At 40.6% G+C, this 24,768-nt stretch overlaps 2 protein-coding genes across 2 annotated transcripts; both read left to right on the top strand.

Annotated features, from left to right (window-relative positions):
- Nucleotides 1-7,570: 7,570 nt before the first annotated feature.
- Nucleotides 7,571-8,494, top strand: LOC129403505 (olfactory receptor 151-like). The gene has a single exon (XM_055132193.1). The coding sequence runs from the start codon at nt 7,571-7,573 to the stop codon at nt 8,492-8,494; it is 924 nt and encodes a 307-aa protein (XP_054988168.1).
- A 13,605-nt stretch (nt 8,495-22,099) lies between these two features.
- Nucleotides 22,100-23,026, top strand: LOC129403600 (olfactory receptor 151-like). Its single transcript, XM_055132895.1, has one exon. The coding sequence runs from the start codon at nt 22,103-22,105 to the stop codon at nt 23,024-23,026; it is 924 nt and encodes a 307-aa protein (XP_054988870.1). The 5' UTR covers nt 22,100-22,102.
- The last annotated feature ends 1,742 nt before the right edge of the window (nt 23,027-24,768 follow it).

Below are 24,768 nucleotides of genomic sequence, written 5' to 3'. Positions count from 1 at the left end.
TGCAGTTATAGTTTTGCTTACTTGATATTGTCTTTCTCAGGGAAGAGCAGAAGATTTCCATGGAATAAAGTCTAATGTCTTTATATTTATCTCATAACTTGGTGGTTGCCACATCCTAGAACTCATCTCAACTGCAGTGTTTTCTGACTCTTGTCTTAGGCCATCCAAGCATCTGTCCTGTGTTTTTGTATTTTCACTTACATTGATATGGTGGATAGGAATTTTTGTTTGTCTATTGGACAATCCCTGGTGATTCTATGCTCAGGGGCACATGCTCAACTTGTCACTCTGCTCAGGGATGACTCCTGGCAGAGCTCAGAGGATCACATGCAGGGCTGGCATCAAAGCTCCGTCGGCTGTGTGCAAAGAAAATGCTTACTTGTTGTAATTCTGGTCTCTGAATTAATTTTTATGAAGATGTGGAGTCTGTGACTCAGTTCATTTCTGCACGTGGGTTTTCAGTATTCTATAAAACTTGGTTGAAAATACTGTCTCTTTTCCATTGAATAATCTCTACTCTTTTATAATCATGTAGTGTTTTATGGATTAATTTTATGCCTCTATTATACTCTGGTCATATATTATTTTTTAAGACTAGACTGTCTCTGTAAATATTTTTCTTAAGACACTGTGGCCCAGTTTCCAATTGCCCCTGCCACAGGATATTATGCCCATGAACCACTCTGGCACCATCTTGCCACAGCAGCCAAGAGTGAGAAATCCCTGCCGGGCAGGCAAGCATCGCAAGCCAGAGAATGGTCCGGAACCCACACCGGTCCAACAACACCGGGGTGCCATTCAGAGAAGGTAAAGCCAGCATGCCTTCTCCTGATGGAGCCCCGACGACACTGAGCTTCTACTAACAGGGCTCCAGTATGCGTGACTGGGACATCTCCAAAAGTGGCTGCGCAACCATTCCTGATATACAAAAAATATATTCAAGAATGGCTCCGCAACCCCTGAGCGTCCAGAGGCACAGAAACCAATCTCAAAATGCAGCAGCTGCTGGCAGACATACTCCTAGGCTCTGAACTAAGCCACGGCTCCATGCAGTCTCAGGAGGGAAAGGGTTTCTGTCCCTTGGCCTTTCCCCCCCTGTGACAGCATGGCGACTGCTACCATTCAAAACCAATTGGATAGAGAGGTAGGAGTTTGCAGTGATGGGATGGAATGCATGGGGAATCTTTGGATGGGGGAGGCAGAACCGGCCCTGTTTCCTGCCCAAATGAGACCCCGAGCGATCGCCCAAGAATAGCTCCTCCACTCCTGAACAGCCATGACCCCAGCGCCACAGACACCAATCTTGGAATGCATTGGCTGTTGGCAGAAATACCTTGGACTTAATACCAGAATTCCAAACTGGGCGGCAGCTTTTGTGAACATGCAACATCATATGCTCTTTGTTACCAACAATAGAAAACATACAATCTAATGATGCCATTCCGACAGGTCTGACTGTTGGAGGAAAAACTTCAAATAATGATAATGAGTTTTCTGTTGAAAATTGAATGGAATCAAAGTAAGGAAAGAGTAAAGTGGAAATTATCTGCCACAAAGGCAGAGGGGAAGTTGGAGGGGCGGTATGCTGGGGATTTTTGTGATGGAACATGTGCACTGGTGAAGAGATGGGTGTATGAGCATAGTATGACTGAGACTCGATCATAAAAGTCCTGTAACTGTTCTCACAGTGACTCAATTAAAAAATAAATTATAAAAAAAACACTTATTTACAAAGTTGTTCATAATAGATCTGTTCAAGGCATAGAGTTCCAACACCAACCCCATTACCATTGTCCCATTTTCCACCCACCTTCCAGCCTGATCCCTTGGTCAGTATCACTGTATCACTGAATCACTGCCATCCCATTGATCATTGATTTGCTTGATTGGGCGCCAGTAACGTTTCCATTCATCCTAGCCCTGAGATTTTAGCAGCCTCTCTTTACTCGTCTTTCCCAACAGTGCCGCATTGGAGGCTCTTTCAGGGGCAGGGCAATGAGATATACACCACGGTGAGCCTGCCTGGCTCTGTCTTGTAGGAAGGATGATTTTTGTAGCTTGCCGTGTTCTCCGAGAGGGAGAACTGACAATTAGAGGTACTGTGCTTCCGGAAGCTTTGTTTTATAGTCTCTCGGTTTTGGCTAAGATGGGATTACACTGTGCTTGGGCATTTTGTGGGTGTGACTGAATAGCTACTGGAAAATGAAGGGTCTGTGTGGAGGAGGCCCAGTTCTGATCTGAGCAGGCTTGGAGATCTCAACCTGGGTCCCACACACATGTGTTCCACTGCCGGTTATTTCACGGTTGAGGTTTGTTTGTGTATGTGGAGAGTGGCCTTGAGCGTGGTTGTGGCTGGGTTCCAGAGGTCTTGGTCAGTATAACAACTCTATTTCCTATTACTTGCCCCATGGAAAGGAATGGCAAACAGAATTATAAGAAAGTAAATACGTTTAGTCAATTTATGATGATTGATTACTACATGTTTTTGAGCTTTCTTTATTTAGTAGATTATGCACCATTTGTGAGTGCCTCACTCAAAGCTCATGTTGGGAAGTTTCTTACAAAATTGGAGTCAAGGTTGTGAATTTTCTAACATGTTGTGATTTTTTTGAAGCTCTGAGTCATACTTTCAAATCTGAATGCTAAGCCAGCTTGATAGAGTATTCTTTTGGAGATGTTCATTTTATTGGATTTTTGCACTATATTTTTCCACATTGTCTCAGAGAGTCTCATATGATAGGTCTGCTGTATGTGTATGGGTTTTCATTTGGATATAAGTTTCTCTTTTACCTTGATGCTTTCTATATTCTGTCTCTATCCCTTGATTTTTGTCGTTTTGAGTATAATGTTGCCTGTAGTTTTCCTAATTGGATCTATTTTCACTGGAACACTTTCGACTCTTAGATGTTGGTGCCCATAATCATCTGGGAAATTCATATGGATGATTTCTTTCACTATTATTTTTTCATCACATTTGTCTTCCTGATTTTCAGGGACTCATGATTCTTACTCATATCTTCTTTTATACCCATCGCGTACTTCACTAGTATACTGGTCACCTATTTTCAGACTATTTTCCACCTCCTGCTTCCTGAACATTTTCTCCCTCTCATATTGGGATTGGGGCTTCTTGGTCCCTTTTTACTCTGTTGTTTATAGATTCTGTTCAGTGTTCATATATATATGTATATATCTATGTATCTATGCATATATATATATATATATATATATATATATATATATATATATATGGGCTGGAGAGAAAGCACAGTGGTTAGGGCATTAGCCTTGCATGAGGCCGATGCAGGTTCAATTCTTTTGCCTCTCTCGTAGAGCCCGGTAAGCAACTGAGAGTGTCTCGACCGAAAGGCAGAGCCTGGCAAGCTACCCATGGCATATTTGATATGCCAAAAACAGTAACAAGTCTCACAATGGAGCCTTTACTGGTGCCTGCTCGAGCAAATTGATGAGCAACAGGATGACAGTTATTACTTGTGTCACTTGTAGTCCCATTGATCTTCGATTTGCTCGAGCGGGTGCCAGTAACATCTCCATTTGTCCCTGTCGCGAGCTAGTGCAGCCCAATGATATCTGCTTGCTCCAGGAAGAGGAAGAGCCTCAAATCTTTCATTCAAGGATTAGACGAAGAAATCTGACCATCTAGTTGGTGGGTGGCCACGAGATCGTCTGACATCCCCTGGAATCCAGTCAGTAACAGCTCTAGTCCAGCGGTCGTTTCTGAATCGCATTACGTATCCGGGCCATCTAATTTTTGTTGCCTTCCTTGGCAAACGAGACAGCGTCCCTGATTTTTGACCGTTGATGGAGGTCAGAACTCCGGATTCCTTCTCTCACTTGAGTGAGACATGATATTCCCAGCATAGCTCTTTTGATTCCTCTTTGGGAAACCCGAATAGCGTTCACATCCTGTTTGCGTAAGGCCCAGGTCTCTGAGGCATATCAAATCGATGAGCAACAGGATGACAGTTATACATACATATATATATATATATTCTACCATGTCCTTTCTAATTGTACTACTATTTTAAAAATTTGTACTCTTGTGCTTTATGCTCTGCTAACTACCTGTGTTATCATTTCTTTGAACTCATTCATACACTCATCATGGTGTCACTAAAGACATCACGTGAGAATTTACTGACATAGCTGGTGTTCATGTCTTTGTTGATACTGTCTTCTCACATTAAATTTGGAGTGCTCCTACCTGTGTGTTTTTTCTGTGTTTTTTTTTTCTAGTATTCTTGCTGTGTTGGGGGATAGTGATGAGACTTTGTAAGCCACCGTTTTTGGAAGATGCTGTGGAATTAGAGTGAAGTCTTAGTTGTTGACCCATCTTCACCAAATGGCAGGAAGAATAATTGTGAGCAATGTGTCCTTTGTTGAATAAATCTGCGTATGGCCACATGAGCTCTGGTGTGGGCCTGAACAAGGTGCAGGTCGGGTATGGAGGCAGTTGGGACTTACCCAATGCGGGGGATACTCTACCCCCTGTTCTGGAATAGGAGCCGTGATGCCAGCGGAGGCAGATGGTCTGAGAAGAGACCATCCTGACTGCTCTATAAGTGGTAGGATACCAGATTTTTGACTTTGCTTCTTTATTTCAAGAATTCGGTGGTTGCATGCTCTTTTACCCAGAACTTCCTACATATTTTGTAAATATCCAAAAAAGCACTTGTTGAAATTTTTCTGGACACACTGGATCCATAAGTATATTGACATCTATCTATTGAAAACTCATCCATGAGAAATGCCACCTGAACAACCTTGGCTCTCCCTCCTCATGTTCGTGGATTGCTTCTACATTGTCATAGACTTCTTTTGCGTTTTTCTGTCATATTCTATAACTCAGTATGTAGACCATATACCTTTTAATCAGTCATATAGTTAAGAATTTCCTTTGTTTGTTGGCCTAAGGTTACAGCATTGTGTGTTCAACTTCCACTTACTCAGTCTTTAATGTGAGATAAATTGACTTTTGTATACTAAAAATTGTATCTTGCAGGATTTCTGTGACAACTTAGTTCCAGAAGGATTTTAAATTTCCTATGTAAACAGTCATGTCATTTTGGATCAGAAAAAGATACTATCCTCTCAATTTCAATCCTTTTATTTATTTTTAAAATTCCCACCTGTGTTTCCATGTGGTACCAGGGATCCATCTCTGGGCCTCATACATGTGGGACATATCCTCTACCCTGAGCCACATGTCAACTTCCTGTAGCACCACTATAATGGTAAAGGAAGTGGAGAGGCTAAACTTCCTAATATCTCATTCTTGATCTATCAGGAAAGCATCTAATTTTATCCCATAATGTACTATATAGCTACAGAAGTTACATATAAATTTGAGAGATAAATTCCTAATACAATAAAAGTATAGACTGTCATCCCATTGCTCATCAATTTGTTCAACCAGGCACCAGTAACGTGTCTCATTTTGAGACTTATTGCTAGTGGTTTTGGCATATCCATTATGCCACTGGTAGCTTGCCAGACTCTGCTGTGCGGGCGCGATACTCTCAGTAGCTTGCTGGGCTCTCAGAGAGGGGCAAAGGAATAAAACACGGGTCAGCCACGTGAAAGCTGAATACCCTAATTTGTGCTATCGCTCTAGCCCCACAATAAACATATGAATAAAATTAAATAAAATTCAACTCCTATAAAAGTATACATTGGAGAGAGGATATATATTATATATATATAAATATATAATTGTTCTCATTAGGAACGTTACTCATTATTACTCATTATCCAAGGAGAATTTATCTTAATTTGTCTTAGTGGTTGTAAAAAGAACATTGGTGGTGTGAAATTATATCAGTTAACGGATCGGTGTTGGAACATTGTATGATTAAAACCTAATCATGAACAACTTTGTAATATCTCTATCTCAAGGTGATTCAGAGAATAAAAAATAAACAAAGGGGAAAAAGAGCTAGAATTCTAAGAGCAGTTGTGAATGTGCCATGATTCAAGGAACACAGAGCAGAGGCTGGGACTCTATATTGAATAGACAGAGAACTGACTCATAAAAATTCTGCCTGTCCATTTGATCATTTTACAGTCATTCAAACATAAATCATTACCATGTTTGGTCCAATGTTTCCTCCTTGCAAGTACAAATCATGTACATTGGTAATTCCTTTATTCTGAGTGTGTTTTGTTTGGATGCAGACATAACTTGATAATTACTTTTTATCTTCTGTGGGTAATTGACCCTCTGAGAATATTTCTTGGATGTTGGGTACTTGGAGAATATGGGATCACTCATCTCATTGGAGGCTAAAGTCCTGCAAATAAAACATCCAAGTATTCCTTTGCTTAGAAAGGGAGGCACAGAATAAAAGAATGGAAGGGGAAGAGATAATCATTCATCCATCGTCTCTAAACTTTAGTGCTCTAACAGATCTTTCACATAACCCTGGTTCGTTCATTTTAGCTTAAAGCACAGTGGAAGGGCTTTCCCTGAAGAGACACAGTGACTGCATGACACAGCTGGAGCAGAAAAACAACTTTGGAGATGGTGAGACAAGGCTTTATTTGTTCTTCTTTTCCAATTGCCACCCTTTGGTTTCTTTCTCTGACTCTATCTCGTCTCTCTGTCTCTATCTCTTTTTCTGTCTCTGTGTCTGTTTCTCTCTCTCTTTCTTTCTTTCTTGCAATGTTAGCACTAAGAATCACACTAGACCAAAATAGCAGTATGGGGCAGAAAAAGCTGGGCCATTTGGCAGTATGAGCCTATCTCACATTACAAAAAAAAAAAAAGCCAAAAAGCCATAAACTTTGAAAATGTTCAGGCCATAGACAGATTCTGAGTCTTCTTTTCCAGTCTTTCCCTGTGATATTGCCTATCTAGGTAACCTTCTTAGCGTATAATAACAGCATTCAACCTCGTTGGTTAACTAGATCCTCACAATGCCACGGAAAAGAAGAACCGAGGTTTCAGTGTTCTGTCTATTGACAGAGTGGAGCAGAGGGGAAAGCTGTTTTTTTTTTTTTTACTCCTTGTGCCTTCATCAGAGAAAATCTTAGACTTGATGAAGTCAAAGAGTTTTTCTGAAGAGCAAAAGAGAGAACCAGCTACTCCCAGGAATCCAGCAACACATATGAAGTTGAAGACCATCTATAGTTAGAGTTAGTCATGGCCTGAAATTCCCTGGATGTCATCCTTTTCTTGTATATGTTAACTCCTTGGTCTCTTGTTGCTGGAGGAAATGTCCTTGCTGAACAGGAACTAAACATAAAATGGTTCTGTGAAGCCACAGAAATACTTTTTAAAAAATATATCTTGATAACAAGACCAATGATATGCCAATGCTTTAAGATATCCCAGTTGTAATTGTTAGGTGCCTAGTGCTTCCAATTCTAGGATTCTTTGAGGGCACCCAAGGGCCAGCTCTTGTTTGTTAGACAATATATGTTTCAACTGCATGATCATGCTTCTCTCTTCCATCCCAATACTTAATATCATCAGTCTTGTGAACGGCACTTTCTTAATTTTTGTGGTTTCTCTTTTTCCTAGTCACACATTCCCTGTCTCCTGAAGGAAATGACCAGATGCAATCACTCCACTGTGACTGAGTTTGTCCTGGAAGGATTAACACACCGGCCAGAACTCCAGCTGCCTCTCTTCTTCTTGTTTCTAGGCATCTATGGGGTCACTGTAGTGGGGAACCTGGGCATGATCCTCCTGATCGCTTTCAACTCCAAGCTCCAGTCTCCCATGTACTTTTTCCTTGGTAATTTGTCATTCTTAGACCTCTTTTATTCCTCAGTTGTTACCCCCAAACTCCTGGGAAACTTTGTATTGGAGAAAAATGTTATTTCTTATCCTGGATGTATGACCCAGCTCTTTTTCTTTTGTCTTTTTGCTATAGGAGAATGTTTTATGTTAACGGCAATGGCATATGACAGATATGTAGCTATCTGCAATCCTCTGCTGTACAGTGTCACCATGTCCCCAAAGGTGTGCAATATGTTGGTGATTGGGGTCTATACCATGGGGACATGGGTTGCTTTAACGCACACAATTGCCATGACTAAGGTTTCTTTCTGTGGGGACAATGTCATCCACCATTACTTCTGTGACATATTCCCTCTTCTAAAGCTTTCCTGCTCCAGCACCCATGTCAATGAGCTTCTGGTGTTCTATGTGGGTGGATTCAACGTGCTGATATCAACCTCGACCATTATCATCTCTTATGCTTTTATTATTGCGAATATTCTTCGGATCTCTTCTGCTGAGGGCAGGTTCAAAGCCTTTGGTACCTGTGGGTCCCACCTGACTGCAGTTGGAGTCTTTTATGGCTCTATCATCTTTATGTATTTTAAGCCACCCTCCAGCAACATGGCCCAGGAGCAGGTGGCCTCTGTGTTCTATACCACAGTGATCCCCATGCTGAATCCCCTGATCTACAGCTTGAGAAATAAGGATGTAAAGAATGTATTGAGAAACACCTTCAGGAAAAGGTAAAGACCTCACCCCCCCTTTGCTGCAGTTCAGAATCACTTAGGTTATGGGGATACTGTGATTATGCTCTGTCTCTTTTTTATACATAAAACTAGAATATCTTTCAAAGATTTGCTCTCTAGGTTTGTTCCCTGTAAATCTTATATCAGATCTTAGTAATTTAGCTAGATTGCACAAAAGCTGTTAGTCGAGCAAGCATTTGTATTGTGTTAATATTCTGTGTTCATTGATTATGTGAAGTGGGTTTATTTGAAAATGACTTCCAAGAAAAATTAGCATGGACTACATTCTATTCACTTTGAGGAAGCTATGTATTGAATTATGTCAGTCCTAAACTTTTGATGCTAAAATTGTTGTCTCTTGGTTAGTTGATGGTCCTTTTGCAGGCCTTACATTTTCCCTGCCTTACATTTTTTTGTGAAATACACCTTCTATCTAGAGTGTGAAAAAACCACAGATTAAAAAAAAATCTTAATGTAACCAAGGTAAACCATTAACAGATTTTGTGAAAAATGAATCCCTTTTCCTGCAAAGCTTGAGGTTATAGAGGGTTCTGCGTTTTCAGAGATTAGTTTTGTAAATGATAATTTTTCTTTACACACTTCAAGTTACTGTAAACATTAACATGTTCCTAAGGACAGCCCCAGAATACCTCTCTAGTCACTTTTCCCTTCTGTTTTTTCTATAATGCGATTTCCCAGAAACCCGTTCTTCAGGCACCCTGGTAGGGATGTGGTAGACTCTATGTTCTTTCCCCACCTCTGACTGTGCCTGCAATACTTTTCCCTCAGTTCGTCCCCTGACGTTCACACTGAGGAGGGCATACCTGCATGGGGTGCCATGCCTGGCACCTGTGCTCCCAAATGCAAAGCCTCCGTCCTCAGCCTTGGAGACACTGCTCTTGGTTCTGGTGTCCTTTTGACTTCCTCTGTTGGCACAAAAGACAGTGAGCATATTTCTTAGTTTATCTCCATGTTATTCTGGTCTCAAAGATACTCCTTTACTACTTATGGACAGGGAGTGAATTTCATGTTCGGCTTATGGATTCCTTCTTTTCGATCCTTCGTTGTAGCTCTGGTGTGCCTGGATACATAAAATAATCTTTTAGATCATGGAGAGGCACTCTACTCTACAGAGATAAATGTCTTCACAGCTTTAGCACTTCTTGGAGGTGCAGTTTTTCACATCTCCATTGTGAAGAAAAGTGATTCGACAGACAGAGATATTGGTAGACATTGCTTTCCGGTTTGCTTAGGAATGATCAGATGAATTGACTCTGCCTATTAGTGGCACTTCTTCAGGGTTTCTAAAGTTCTCTCTGAAATTGATGTTTTGGGCTTAACCACATACTTTGTACTAAAAAAAAAATCCTCATTCTGCCCCATATCCTGCATTTCCCCTCAAGCACATAGAGACAATCATACATGTAGTTCCACTGGGGTTGGCACAAAATTTCAACTGCAGCAACATTACCAACCAGTAAGAATAAGGGAAGCAAACTTTTAACAGCTCTCTTGGAAATCACACAGTTATGTTACAACTTTACATGAGTAAGACAATCTTTTTTTTCTTTTCTTTTTGGGTCACACCCAACACAGGGATAACTCCTGGCTCTCCACTCAGGAATTACTCCTGGCGGTGCTAGGGGACTATATGGGATGCTGGAAATCGAACTCGGGTAGGCTGTGTACAAGGCTAATGCCCTACCTGCTGTGCTATTGCTCCAGCCCCAACAATCTTAAATATCTAGGCAAATAGTTTATGTGTAAGAGGAATATTTGGACTTCTATTAAATAAACGTATGTCAAGATACAGTTTTCACCAATGGTGTTTCTCATCTGTATTTTCATTCTTTCACCCACCCACAATCAGGAAATATCTACTATATTCAACTGAGTGAGCCTTTCTGGAAACCCTATACTTTTCCTCATTTGCTTGCAATATCTCAACTGACTATATCCCTGTTTCCTGTCACTGGCTATCGCTTTCACTTCTGTGAATTCCTGCTAATTCAACTATACACAATGTGTTAGTTTTGTGTGTTTATTTTCCCCCATTTAATTATTTTGATTTTCGTGCATGTCAGGTATCAGTAGGCCATTCTTTTTTTCCTGAGTACACATACGAATAAGCCATAATATGTTCATTTATGCTGTTATGGACATTGGATTATTTCTAGTATGGGGCTATGTAAAATACAGTATGAATGTCTGTGTGGAAGTTTTTTTCGTGTAGGGGTATTTTTTTTTTTTTTTTTAGTTTTTGGATTACACTTGTCAGTGTTCAGGAGTAAATTTTGGCTCTGCACTCGGAATTACTCCTGGAGGTTTTTAGGGGGACCATATGAGATTCTGGGGAACCAACCAAGGTTGGGAGTATGCAAGGCAAATGGCCCAACTGCTATCTTTTCGCTCCACCCTCCTTTTGTGGTTTTGTGCCTTTTTGCTTTTATTTCCTTTCTTATATTCACAAGAGTCAGTATATGAGAATGAAATTTCTGAATCCTATTGGAAGTATAAATTTAGATTCCTTCAGACTAAAATTATGTGACCACCCGATTTTATTTTCACCTACCATTTAAGAGATTGACATTTCTGTATTGCTTTAGAAACTTTTGTTGTGAATGCTTTTTCCATTTTAAAAAATCATAGAAATTATATTTCACACTCTGTATTTATGTATTTTCAAGTATATTGAATCACTGTGAGATAGTTAAGAGCTTTCATGTTTGAGTTACAATCACACAGTGATCAAACACCAATCCCTCCACCAGTGCACATTCCCCACCACCCATATCCCAGGTATGCCCAGCCTTTCCCACCCTCCCCCTGCCTCTATGGCAGACAATGTTCCCCAACTCTCTCTACTTTTGGGCAGTATGGCTTGAAACACAGACACTGAGAGGTCCTTATGTTTGGTCCGTTTTCTACTTTTGGCACACATCTCCTAGCCAGACTGATCCCTCCAGCCATCATTTTCTTATGATCAACACACTGTATATTTTAAGAGTGAAACTACATGCATCTTTAGTTTTCTGATAGCACACTACACACACACACCACAGAAGTTTTAAGTCTGTGCTTTTGTATTTTAGTGAGTTAATGTGATTTTAAAAACATAATCAACTAAATTATATATGTATGAATTTTATATGGAACGAATAATAAAATCAGTATTCTTGAGAACCTTTTCTGCCTGAGTCTAGTAGTCACATGAGTATCTTTGATGAAGAATCTTTTCAACTAAAGTTCTCAGACTTTATTTCTGATCAATTTTTAGAATTTTTTTCTCTTTTTGGCCACACCTCCCAGCACTCAGGGATTAGCCCTGGCTCTGCACTTGTGAATTCCTCCTGATGGTGCACAGGAGACCATATGGGATGCCGGATTTCAAAGCCAGGTCTACCACAAGCAAGGCAAGTTCCCTCTCTGTTGTACTGTTGCTCTGGTTATTTTATTTTTTGTTTGATTGATCAATTTCAAAAATTCTTTCTACATTCTGGGTATACATTTTCCTAATAGCATGCCAGTGATTCAGAATACCTGATGTGGAAGTATTTTTCCCATGGCAGTAAATCACTTAAAATTTTTTTCCTAATATAGATGGGAGCTGAAAGTAGACTATAGACCTAAAATGGTGGCCACTCAATACCTATGTTGCAAACACAACACCTAAAAGGAGAGAGAGAGAGAGAGAGAGAGAGAGAGAGAGACAGAGAGAGAGAGAGAGAGAGAGAGAGAGAGAGAGAGAGAGCAAAAGGGAATGCCCTACCACGGAGATGGGGTGGTTGGGGTGGGATAGGGTTGGGTGGTGCGGGACATACTGGGATTCATTGGTGGTGAAGAATGGGCACTGGTTGAAGGATGGGTACTTGATCATTGCCTGACTGAAACATAAGCACGATAGTTTGCAAGTCTGTAACTGTACCTCACGGTGATTCCTTTAAAAAAATTAAAAAAAAATTTTCTCTATTTTTTAGGAGGTATGGAATTTTTTATGAAGTCAAGTTATTCAATGTATATACTAGCTTTATCAGGATACAATTGATATATGACATGACTGAATGCAATGATTTGATATGTAGATTGTTAAATATTTACCATTATTACTTTAACACATTCTTTACCTCACATTATTATAACTTTTGGTGGCAGGGTGAGAACATTAGGATTCTTTTATCATAAACCAGTGTAGTTGCAACAAATTTTAAAAAGTTGAAAATTATGGGGAGGAAAATTCTCTGTTTATGTCAACCGGAATTAATCTGGAGGATTGTATTCGGTTTGGAGTCTGTTTTGAAAATTTGATAATAAACTAAAACTCTTCAGAAAAACAGGAAAGCAAACACGCTACACAGAAGAAATGGACAGACCTAAGAGCATCTCTTCTCTCTCAGGAGACAGCAGGTCTCAGCAGGTCCCTCATCTACTCAGCAGAGAGTTGATAGTGGGTCCAGCTGACCTCCTCTGTACTTCACTAGAAAAATCTCATCTGAAGTTTAGCAAGTTTTTCCATATAAACTTGAGTCACTTTGCTTCTCATGAATACTATTTTTTGTTCATGAAGGCTTCCTTATGACCATTTAAATGAAATCATGTCTATCCACACTTGTGTATTTGTGTGTTGATTTGACTGTCTCTATGTATGATCATTTGTGTGTGTGTGCGCGCGCATGTATCCATATGATTGGTGAGATGACTTTCATAGTTCTTCATTCAATATTTTTCTTTTTAATAGTTTTTGAAACCAACATAAGTTAAAAAGTTAAATGACCCTAAGAGGTAGCATTTTTATGGATAGACTAAGGCACCCACTCTTTTATTACTCCAGCCAGCCACAGCACAGCTGGTAGAGTGTTTGCCTTGCACATGGTCGACCTGGATTCAATTCCTCTGTCACTTCTGGAGACTGCAGCAAGCTACCGAGGGTATCCCGCCCACTTGGCTGAGTCTAGCAAGCTACCCATGGAGTATTGATTATGCCAAAAACAGTAACAAGTCTCACAATGGAGACGTTACTGTTTTTCACTCAAGCAAATTCATGAACAATGGGATGACAGTGCTACAGTGCAATAGACTAAGGCACAGGGCACAGGACAGGCACTGAATCCAGTATCTGTCAGAAGGGGCAGAATATAGGCAGGTGTTTGTGCTCACCACTCTGGGCTCATGCAGTGAATGCACCACACATGGTTGATGAGATGTCTATAATGGTAGTCATCTTTTTTTTTTTTAAATTGAATTATTGTGAGATAGTTACAAGCTCTCAAATTTGGGTTATAATCACACAATGAACAAACACCCATCCCTCCACCAGTGCACATTCCCCATCACCAATATCCCTGGTATACCCCCCTTTCCCACCCTCCCCTGCCTCCATGGCAGACAATATTACCCATACTCTATCTCAGCTTTTGGGCACTAAGCCTTGCAACACAGACACTGAGAGATCGAGAGATCTTAATGTTCGGTCCATAATCTACTTTGGTTTTTTTTTTGAAGTAACAGGTTTTTATTTATAGGTTTCTGAGGGAAGGAGGAAGAGATAAGTGGAAATGAAAAAACAGTAGGAGTAACGCACTTAAGAGACAACGTGGGCTTCTCAGAGGATGGAGGAAGCCTGGTCCATTATATACTTTCAGTACACATCTCCCATCAAGACTGATTCCTCCAGCCATCATTTTTTTAAAAATCCCTTTTTTATTCCATCTGCCTTCTCCACTCTGCTCATGAAGCAGGCTTCCAGCTATGGGGCAATCCTCCTGGTTGTTTTTTTCTACTGTCTTTGGGTGTCAACATCATGTGATGCTATTATATACTTCACAGATAAATGCACTCCTTCTATGTCTGTCCCTCTCTTTCTGACTCATTTCACTTAGCATGTTACTCTTTATGTCTATCCATTTATAAGCAAATTTCATGACTTCATCTCTCCTAACAGCTGCATAGTATACATAGTATTCCATTGCCCTGTCTTTATTGTGTATATCAGACCCCTGTACTTTCTCAGAAGTTGTATGGTAAAGATTTCCTCCCACACTGCAGTTATAGTTTTGCTTACTTGATATTGTCTTTCTCAGGGAAGAGCAGAAGATTTCCATGGAATAAAGTCTAATGTCTTTATATTTATCTCATAACTTGGTGGTTGCCACATCCTAGAACTCATCTCAACTGCAGTTTTTACTGACTCTTGTCTTAGGCCATCCAAGCTTCTGTTCTGTGTTTTTGTATTTTCACTAACATTTATATGGTGGATAGGAATTTTTCTTTGTCTATTGGACAATCCCTGGTGACTCTGTGCTCAGGGGCACATGCTCAACTTGAGGTTCTGTGCTCAGGGATAACTCCTGGCAGAGCTCAGTGGATCACATGCAGGGCTGGCATCAAAGTTCCATCGATGTGTGCAAAGAAAATGCTTACTTGTAATTCTGGCCTCTGAATTAATTTTTATGAAGATGTGGAGTCTGTGACTCAGTTCATTTCTGCACGTGGGTTTTCAGTATTCTATAAAACTTGGTTGAAAATACTGTCTCTTTTCCATTGAATAATCTCTACTCTTTTATAATCATGTAGTGTTTTATGTATTAATTTTTATGCCTCTATTATACTCTGGTCATATATTATTTTTTAAGACTAGACTGTCTCTGTAAATATTTTTCTTAAGACACTGTGGCCCAGTTTCCAATTGCCCCTGCCACAGGATATCATGCCCATGACCCACCCTTGGCACCATCTTGCCACAGCAGCCAAGAGCGAGAAATCCCTGCCGGGCAAGCAAGCATCGCAAGCCAGAGAAAGCTCCGGAACCCACACCGGTCCAACAACACCGGGGTGCCATTCAGAGAAGGTACAGCCAGCATGCCTTCTCCAGATGGAGCCCCGACGACACTGAGCGTCTACTAACACGGCTCCAGTATGCGTGTTAGTATCTCCAAAAGTGGCTGCGCAACCATTCCTGATATACAAAAAATATGTTCAAGAATGGCTCCGCAACCCCTGAGCGTCCAGAGGCACAGAAACCAATCTCAGAATGCAGCAGCTGCTGGCAGATATACTCCTAGGCTCTGAACTAAGCCACGGCTCCATGCAGTCTCAGGAGGGAAAGGGTTTCTGTCCCTTGGCCTTTTCCCCCCTGTGACAGCATGGCGACTGCTATCATTCAAAACAAATTGGATAGAGAGGTAGGAGGATGCAGTGATGGGATGGAATGCATGGGGAATCTTTGGATGGGGGAGGCAGAACCGGCCCTGTTTCCTGCCCAAATGAGACCCTGAGCGATCGCCCGTGAGCAGCTCCTCCACTCCTGAACAGCCATGACCCCAGCGCCACAGACACCAATCTTGGAATGCATTGGCTGTTGGCAGAAATACCTTGGACTTAATACCAGAATTCCAAACTGGGCGGCAGCTTTTTGTGAACGTGCAACATCATATGCTCTTTGTTACCAACAATAGAAAACATACAATCTAATGATGCCATTCCGACAGGTCTGACTGTTGGAGGAAAAACTTCAAATAATGATAGTGAGTTTTCTGTTGAAAATTGAATGGAATCAAAGTAAGGAAAGAGTAAAGTGGAAATTATCTGCCACAAAGGCAGAGGGGAAGTTGGAGGGGCGGTATGCTGGGGATTTTTGTGATGGAACATGTGCACTGGTGAAGAGATGGGTGTTTGAGCATAGTATGACTGAGACTCGATCATAAAAGTCCTGTAACTGTTCTCACAGTGACTGAATTAAAAAATAAATTATAAAAAAAACGCTTATTTACAAAGTTGTTCATAATAGATCTGTTCCAGGCATAGAGTTCCAACACCAACCCCATTACCATTGTCCCATTTTCCACCCACCTTCCAGCCTGATCCCTTGGTCAGTATCACTGTATCACTGAATCACTGCCATCCCATTGATCATTGATTTGCTTGATTGGGCGCAAGTAACGTTTCCATTCATCCTAGCCCTGAGATTTTAGCAGCCTCTCTTTACTCGTCTTTCCCAACAGTGCCGCATTGGAGGCTCTTTCAGGGGCAGGGCAATGAGATATACACCACGGTGAGCCTGCCTGGCTCTGTCTTGTGGGAAGGATGATTTTTGTAGCTTGCCGTGTTCTCCGAGAGGGAGAACTGACAATTAGAGGTACTGTGCTTCTGGAAGCTTTGTTTTATAGTCTCTCGATTTTGGCTAAGATGGGATTACACTGTGCTTGGGCATTTTGTGGGTGTGACTGAATAGCTACTGGAAAATGAAGGGTCTGGGTGGAGGAGGCCCAGTTCTGATCTGAGCAGGCTTGGAGATCTCAACCTGGGTCCCGCACACATGGGTTCCACTGCCGCTTATTTCACGGTTGAGATTTGTTTGTGTATGTGGAGAGTGGCCTTGAGCGTGGTTTCGGCTGGGTTCCAGAGGTCTTGGTCAGTATAACAACTCTATTTCCTATTACTTGCCCCATGGAAAGGAATGGCAAACAGAATTATAAGAAAGTAAATACGTTTAGTCAATTTGTGATGATTGATTACTACATGTTTTTGAGCTTTCTTTATCTAGTAGATTATGCACCATTTGTGAGTGCCTCACTCAAAGCTCATGTTGGGAAGTTTCTTACAAAATTGGTGTCAAGGTTGTGAATTTTCTAACATGTTGTGATTTTTTTGAAGCTCTGAGTCATACTTACAAATCTGAATGCTAAGCCAGCTTGATAGAGTATTCTTCTGGAGGTGTTCATTTTATTGGATTTTTGCACTATATTTTTCCACATTGTTTGTCTCAGAGAATCTCATATGATAGGTCTGTTGTATGTGTATGGGTTTTCATTTGGATATAAGTTTCTCTTTTACCTTGATGCTTTCTATATTCTGTCTCTATCCCTTGATTTTTGTCGTTTTGAGTATAATGTTGCCTGTAGTTTTCCAAATTGGATCTATTTTCACTGGAACACTTTCGACTCTTAGATGTTGGTGCCCATAATCCTCTGGGAAATTCATATGGATGATTTCTTTCACTATTATTTTTTCATCACATTTGTCTTCCTGATTTTCAGGGACTCATGATTCTTACTCATATCTTCTTTTATACTCATCGCGTACTTCACTAGTATACTGCTCACATATTTTCAGAGTATTTTCCACCTTCTGCTTCCTGAACATTTTCTCCCTCTCATATTGGGATTGGGGCTTCTGGGTCCCTTTTTACTCTGTTGTTTATAGTTTCTGTTCAGTGTTCATATATATATGTATATATCTATGTATCTATGCATATATTATATATATGTATATATATATATATATATATATATATATATATATATAGGCTGGAGAGAAAGCACAGTGGGTAGGGCATTAGCCTTGCACGTGGCCGATGCAGGTTCAATTCTTTTGCCCCTCTCAGAGAGCCCGGTAAGCAACTGAGAGTGTCCCGCCCGAAAGGCAGAGCCTGGCAAGCTACCCATGGCATATTTGATATGCCCAAAACAGTAACAAGTCTCACAATGGAGCCTTTACTGGTGCCTGCTCGAGCAAATTGATGAGCAACAGGATGACAGTTATTACTTGTGTCACTTGTAGTCCCATTGATCTTCGATTTGCTCGAGCGGGTGCCAGTAACATCTCCATTTGTCCCTGTTGCGAGCTAGTGCAGCCCAATGATATCTGCTTGCTCCAGGAACAGGAAGAGCCTCAAATCTTTCATTCAAGGATTTGACGAAGAAATCTGACCATCTAGTTGTTTGGTGGCCATGAGATCATCTGACATCCCGTGGAATCCGGTCAGTAACAGCTCTAGTCCAGCGGTCGTTTCTGAATCGCATTACGTATCCGGGCCATCTAATTTTGTTGCCTTCCTTGGCAAACTAGACAGCGTCCCTGATTTTTGACCGTTGATGGAGGTCAGAACTCCGGATTCCTTCTCTCACTTGAGTGAGACATGATATTCCCAGCATAGCTCTTTTGATTCCTCTTTGGGAAACCCGAATAGCGTTCACATCCTGTTTGCATAAGGCCCAGGTCTCTGAGGCATATCAAATCGATGAGCAACAGGATGACAGTTATACATACATATATATATATATATTCTACCATGTCCTTTCTAATTGTACTACTATTTTAAAAATTTGTACTCTTGTGCTTTATGCTCTGCTAACTACCTGTGTTATCATTTCTTTGAACTCATTCATACACTCATCATGGTGTCACTAAAGACATCACGTGAGAATTTACTGACATAGCTGGTGTTCATGTCTTTGTTGATACTGTCTTCTCGCATTAAATTTGGAGTGCTCCTACCTGTGTGTTTTTTCTGTGTTTTTTTTTCTAGTATTCTTGCTGTGTTGGGGGATAGTGATGAGACTTTGTAAGCCACCGTTTTTGGAAGATGCTGTGGAATTAGAGTGAAGTCTTAGTTGTTGACCCATCTTCACCAAATGGCAGGAAGAATAATTGTGAGCAACATGTCCTTTGTTGAATAAATCTGCGTATGGCCACATGAGCTCTGGTGTGGGCCCTGAACAAGGTGCAGGTCGGGTCTGGAGGCAGTTGGGACTTACCCAATGCGGGGGATACTCTACCCCCTGTTCTGGAATAGGAGCCGTGATGCCAGCGGAGGCAGATGGTCTGAGAAGAGACCATCCTGACTGCTCTATAAGTGGTAGGATACCAGATTTTTGACTTTGCTCCTTTATTTCAAGAATTAGGTGGTTGCATGTTCTTTTACCCAGAACTTCCTACATATTTTGTAAATATCCAAAAAAGCACTTGTTGAAATTTTTCTGGACACACTGGATCCATAAGTATATTGACATCTATCTATTGAAAACTCATCCATGAGAAATGCCACCTGAACAACCTTGGCTCTCCCTCCTCATGTTCGTGGATTGCTTCTACATTGTCATAGACTTCTTTTGCGTTTTTCTGTCATATTCTATAACTCAGTATGTAGACCATATACCTTTTAATCAGTCATATAGTTAAGAATTTCCTTTGTTTGTTGGCCTAAGGTTACAGCATTGTGTGTTCAACTTCCACTTACTCAGTCTTTAATGTGAGATAAATTGACTTTTGTATACTAAAAATTGTATCTTGCAGGATTTCTGTGACAACTTAGTTCCAGAAGGATTTTAAATTTCCTATGTAAACAGTCATGTCATTTTGGATCAGAAAATGTTACTATCCTCTCAATTTCAATCCTTTTATTTATTTTTAAAATTCCCACCTGTGTTTCCATGTGGTACCAGGGATCCATCTCTGGGCCTCATACATGTGGGACATATCCTCTACCCTGAGCCACATGTCAACTTCCTGTAGCACCACTATAATGGTAAAGGAAGTGGAGAGGCTAAACTTCCTAATATCTCATTCTTGATCTATCAGGAAAGCATCTAATTTTATCCCATAATGTACTATATAGCTACAGAAGTTACATATAAATTTGAGAGATAAATTCCTAATACAATAAAAGTATAGACTGTCATCCCATTGCTCATCAATTTGTTCAACCAGGCACCAGTAACGTGTCTCATTATGAGACTTATTGCTACTGTTTTTGGCATATCCATTATGCCACTGGTAGCTTGCCAGACTCTGCTGTGCGGGCGCGATACTCTCAGTAGCTTGCTGGGCTCTCAGAGAGGGGCAAAGGAATAAAACACGGGTCAGCCACGTGAAAGCTGAATACCCTAATTTGTGCTATCGCTCTAGCCCCACAATAAACATATGAATAAAATTAAATAAAATTCAACTCCTATAAAAGTATACATTGGAGAGAGGATATATTATATATATATATAAATATATAATTGTTCTCATTAGGAACGTTACTCATTACTACTCATTATCCAAGGAGAATTTATCTTAATTTGTCTTAGTGGTTGTAAAAAGAACATTGGTGGTGTGAAATTATATCAGTTAACGGATCGGTGTTGGAACATTGTATGATTAAAACCTAATCATGAACAACTTTGTAATATCTCTATCTCAAGGTGATTCAGAGAATAAAAAATAAACAAAGGGGAAAAAAGAGCTAGAATTCTAAGAGCAGTTGTGAATGTGCCATGATTCAAGGAACACAGAGCAGACGCTGGGACTCTATATTGAATAGACAGAGAACTGACTCATAAAAATTCTGCCTGTCCATTTGATCATTTTACAGTCATTCAACCATAAATCATTACCATGTTTGGTCCAATGTTTCCTCCTTGCAAGTACAAATCATGTACATTGGTAATTCCTTTATTCTGAGTGTGTTTTGTTTGGATGCAGACATAACTTGATAATTACTTTTTATCTTCTGTGGGTAATTGACCCTCTGAGAATATTTCTTGGATGTTGGGTACTTGGTGAATAATGGGATCACTCATCTCATTGGAGGCCAAAGTCCTGCAAATAAAACATCCAAGTATTCCTTTGCTTAGAAAGGGAGGCACAGAATAAAAGAATGGAAGGGGAAGAGATAATCATTCATTCACTGTCTCTAAAACTTAGTGCTCTAACAGATCTTTCACATAACCCTGGTTCGTTCATTTTAGCTTAAAGCACAGTGGAAGGGCTTTCCCTGAAGAGACACAGTGACTGCATGACACAGCTGGAGCAGAAACACAACTTTGGAGATGGTGAGACAAGGCTTTATATCTTCTTCTTTTCCAAATGCCACCCTTTGGTTTCTTTCTCAGTCTCTATCTCGTCTCTCTGTCTCTATCTCTTTTTCTGTCTCTGTGTCTGTTTCTTTCTCTCTTTCTTTCTTTCTTGCAATGTTAGCACTAAGAATCAAACTAGACCAAAATAGAAGTATGGGGCTTCTTGGGCCATTTGGCAGTATGAGACTATCTCACATTACAAAAAAAAGAAAAAGCCAAAAAGCCATAAACTTTGAAAATGTTCAGGCCATAGATTCTGAGTCTTCTTTTCCAGTCCTTCCCTGTGATATTGCCTATCTAGGTAACCTTCTTAGCATATAATAACAGCATTCAACCTCGTTGGTTAACTAGATCCTCACAATGCCACGGAAAAGAAGAACTGAGGTTTCAGTTTCCTGTCTATTGGCAGAGTGGAGCAGAGGGGAAAGCTTTTTTTTTTTTTACTCCTTGTGCCCTCGTCAGAGAAAATCTTACACTTAATGAAGTCAAAGAGTTTTTCTGGAGAGCAAAAGAGAGAACCAGATACTCCCAGGAATCCAGCAACACATTATGAATTTGAAGACCATCTATAGTTAGAGTTAGTCATGGCCTGAAATTCCCCGGATGTCATCCATTTCTTGTATATGTTAACTGCTTGGTCTCTTGTTGCTGGAGGAAATGTCCTTGCTGAACAGGAACTAAACATAAAATGGTTCTGTGAAGCCACAGAAATACTTTTTAAAAAATATATCTTGATAACAAGACCAATGATATGCCAATGCTTTAAGATATCCCAGTTGTAATTGTTAGGTGCCTAGTGCTTCCAATTCTAGGATTCTTTGAGGGCACCCAAGGGCCAGCTCTTGTTTGTTAGACAATATATGTTTCAGTTGCATGATCATGCTTTTCTCTTCTGTCCCACTACTTAATATCATCATTCTAATGAACGGCACTTTCTTAATTTCTGTGGTTTCTCTTTTTCCTAGTCACACATCCCCTGTCTCCTGAAGGAAATGATCAGGTGCAATCACTCCACTGTGACTGAGTTTGTCCTGGAAGGATTAACACACCGGCCAGAACTCCAGCTGCCTCTCTTCTTCCTGTTTCTAGGCATCTATGGGGTCACTGTAGTGGGGAACCTGGGCATGATCCTCCTGATCGCTTTCAACTCCAAGCTCCACTCTCCCATGTACTTTTTCCTTGGTAATTTGTCATTCTTAGACCTCTTTTATTCCTCAGTTGTTACCCCCAAACTCCTGGGAAACTTTGTATTGGAGAAAAATGTTATTTCTTATCCTGGATGTATGACCCAGCTCTTTTTCTTTTGTCTTTTTGCTGTAGGAGAATGTTTTATGTTAACGGCAATGGCATATGACAGATATGTAGCTATCTGCAATCCTCTGCGGTACAGTGTCACCATGTCCCCAAAGGTGTGCAATATGTTGGTGATTGGGGTCTATACCATGGGGACATGGGTTGCTTTAACGCACACAATTGCCATGACTAAGGTTTCTTTCTGTGGGGACAATGTCATCCACCATTACTTCTGTGACATATTCCCTCTTCTGAAGCTTTCCTGCTCCAGCACCCATGTCAATGAGCTTCTGGTGTTCTATGTGGGTGGATTCAACGTGCTGATATCAACCTCGACCAATATCATCTCTTATGTTTTTATTATTGCTAACATTCTTCGGATCTCTTCCGCTGAGGGCCGGTCCAAAGCCTTTGGTACCTGTGGGTCCCACCTGACTGCAGTTGGAGTCTTTTATGGCTCTATCATCTTTATGTATTTTAAGCCACCCTCCAGCAACATGGCCCAGGAGCAGGTGGCCTCTGTGTTCTATACCACAGTGATCCCCATGCTGAATCCCCTGATCTACAGCTTGAGAAATAAGGATGTAAAGAATGTACTGAAAAACACCTTAGGGAAAAGGTAAAGACCTCACCCCCCCTTTGCTGCAGTTCAGAATCACTTAGGTTATGGGGATACTGTGATTATGCTCTGTCTCTTTTTTATACATAAAACTAGAATCTCTTTCAAAGATTTGCTCTCTAGGTTTGTTCCCTGTAAATTTTATATCAGATCTTAGTAATTGAGCTAGATTGCACAAAAGCTGTTAGTCGAGCAAGCATTTGTATTGTGTTAATATTCTGTGTTCATTGATTATGTGAAGTGGGTTTATTTGAAAATGACTTCCAAGAAAAATTAGCATGGACTACATTCTATTCCCTTTGAGGAAGCTATGGATCAAATTATGTCAGTCCTAAACTTTTGATGCTAAAATTGTTGTCTCTTGGTTAGTTGATGGTCCTTTTCCAGGCCTTACATTTTCCCTGCATTACATTTTTTGTGAAATACACCTTCTATCTAGAGTGTGAAAAAACCACAGATTAAAAAATATCTTAATGTAGCCAAGGTAAACCATTAACACATTTTGAGAAAAATGAATCCCTTTTCCTGCAAAGCTTGACGTAATAGAGGGTTCTGCGTTTTCAGAGATTAGTTTTGTAAATGATAATTTTTCTTTACACACTTCAAGTTACTGTAAACATTACCATGTTCCTAAGGACAGCCCCAGAATACCTCTCTAGTCACTTTTCCCTTCTGTTTCTCTATAATGCGATTTCCCAGAAACCAGTTCTTCAGGCACCCTGGTAGGGATGTGGTAGACTCTATGTTCTTTCTCCACCTCTGACTGTGCCTGCAATACTTTTCCCTCAGTTCGTCCCCTGACGTTCACTCTGAGGAGGGCATACCTGCATGGGGTGCCATGCCTGGCACCTGTGCTCCCAAATGCAAAGCCTCCGTCCTCAGCCTTGGAGACACTGCTCTTGGTTCTGGTGTCCTTTTGACTTCCTCTGTTTGCACAAAAGACAGTGAGCATATTTCTTAGTTTATCTCCATGTTATTCTGGTCTCAAAGACACTCCTTTACTACTTATGGACAGGGAGTGAATTTCATGTTCGGCTTATGGATTCCTTCTTTTCGATCCTTCGTTGTAACTCTGGTGTGCCTGGATACATAAAATAATCTTTTAGATCATGGAGAGGCACTCTACTCTACAGAGATAAATGTCTTCACAGCTTTAGCACTTCTTGGAGGTGCAGTTTTTCACATCTCCATTGTGAAGAAAAGTGATTCGACAGACAGAGATATTGGTAGACATTGCTTTCCGGTTTGCTTAGGAATGATCAGATGAATTGACTCTGCCTATTAGAGGCACTTCTTCAGGGTTTCTAAAGTTCTCTCTGAAAGTGATGTTTTGGGCTTAACCACATACTTTGTACTAAAAAAATATCCTCATTCTGCTTCATATCCTGCATGTCCCCTCAAGCACATAGAGACAATCATACATGTAGTTCCACTGGCTTGGCACAAAATTTCAACTGCAGCAACATTACCAACCAGTAAGAATAAGGGAAGCAAACTTTTAACAGCTCTCTTGGAAATCACACAGTTATGTTACAACTTTACATGAGTAAGACAATCTTTTTTTTCTTTTCTTTTTGGGTCACACCCAACACAGGTATAACTCCTGGCTCTCCACCCAGGAATTACTCCTGGCGGTGCTAGGGGACTATATGGGATGCTGGAAATCGAACTCGGGTAGGCTGTGTACAGGGCTAATGCCCTACCTGCTGTGCTATTGCTCCAGCCCCAACAATCTTAAATATCTAG

Source organism: Sorex araneus, chromosome 3 (assembly GCF_027595985.1).
Source record: "Sorex araneus isolate mSorAra2 chromosome 3, mSorAra2.pri, whole genome shotgun sequence".
NCBI classification, from domain to species: domain Eukaryota; kingdom Metazoa; phylum Chordata; class Mammalia; order Eulipotyphla; family Soricidae; genus Sorex; species Sorex araneus.
Note: the sequence above shows the minus strand (reverse complement) of the source record. Positions and strands in the feature narration are given on the sequence as shown.

Coding starts and splice junctions, on each gene's coding strand:
- LOC129403505 (XM_055132193.1), top strand. CDS start 7,571: ATGACCAGATGCAATCACTCCACTGTGACTGAGTTTGTCCTGGAAGGA.
- LOC129403600 (XM_055132895.1), top strand. CDS start 22,103: ATGATCAGGTGCAATCACTCCACTGTGACTGAGTTTGTCCTGGAAGGA.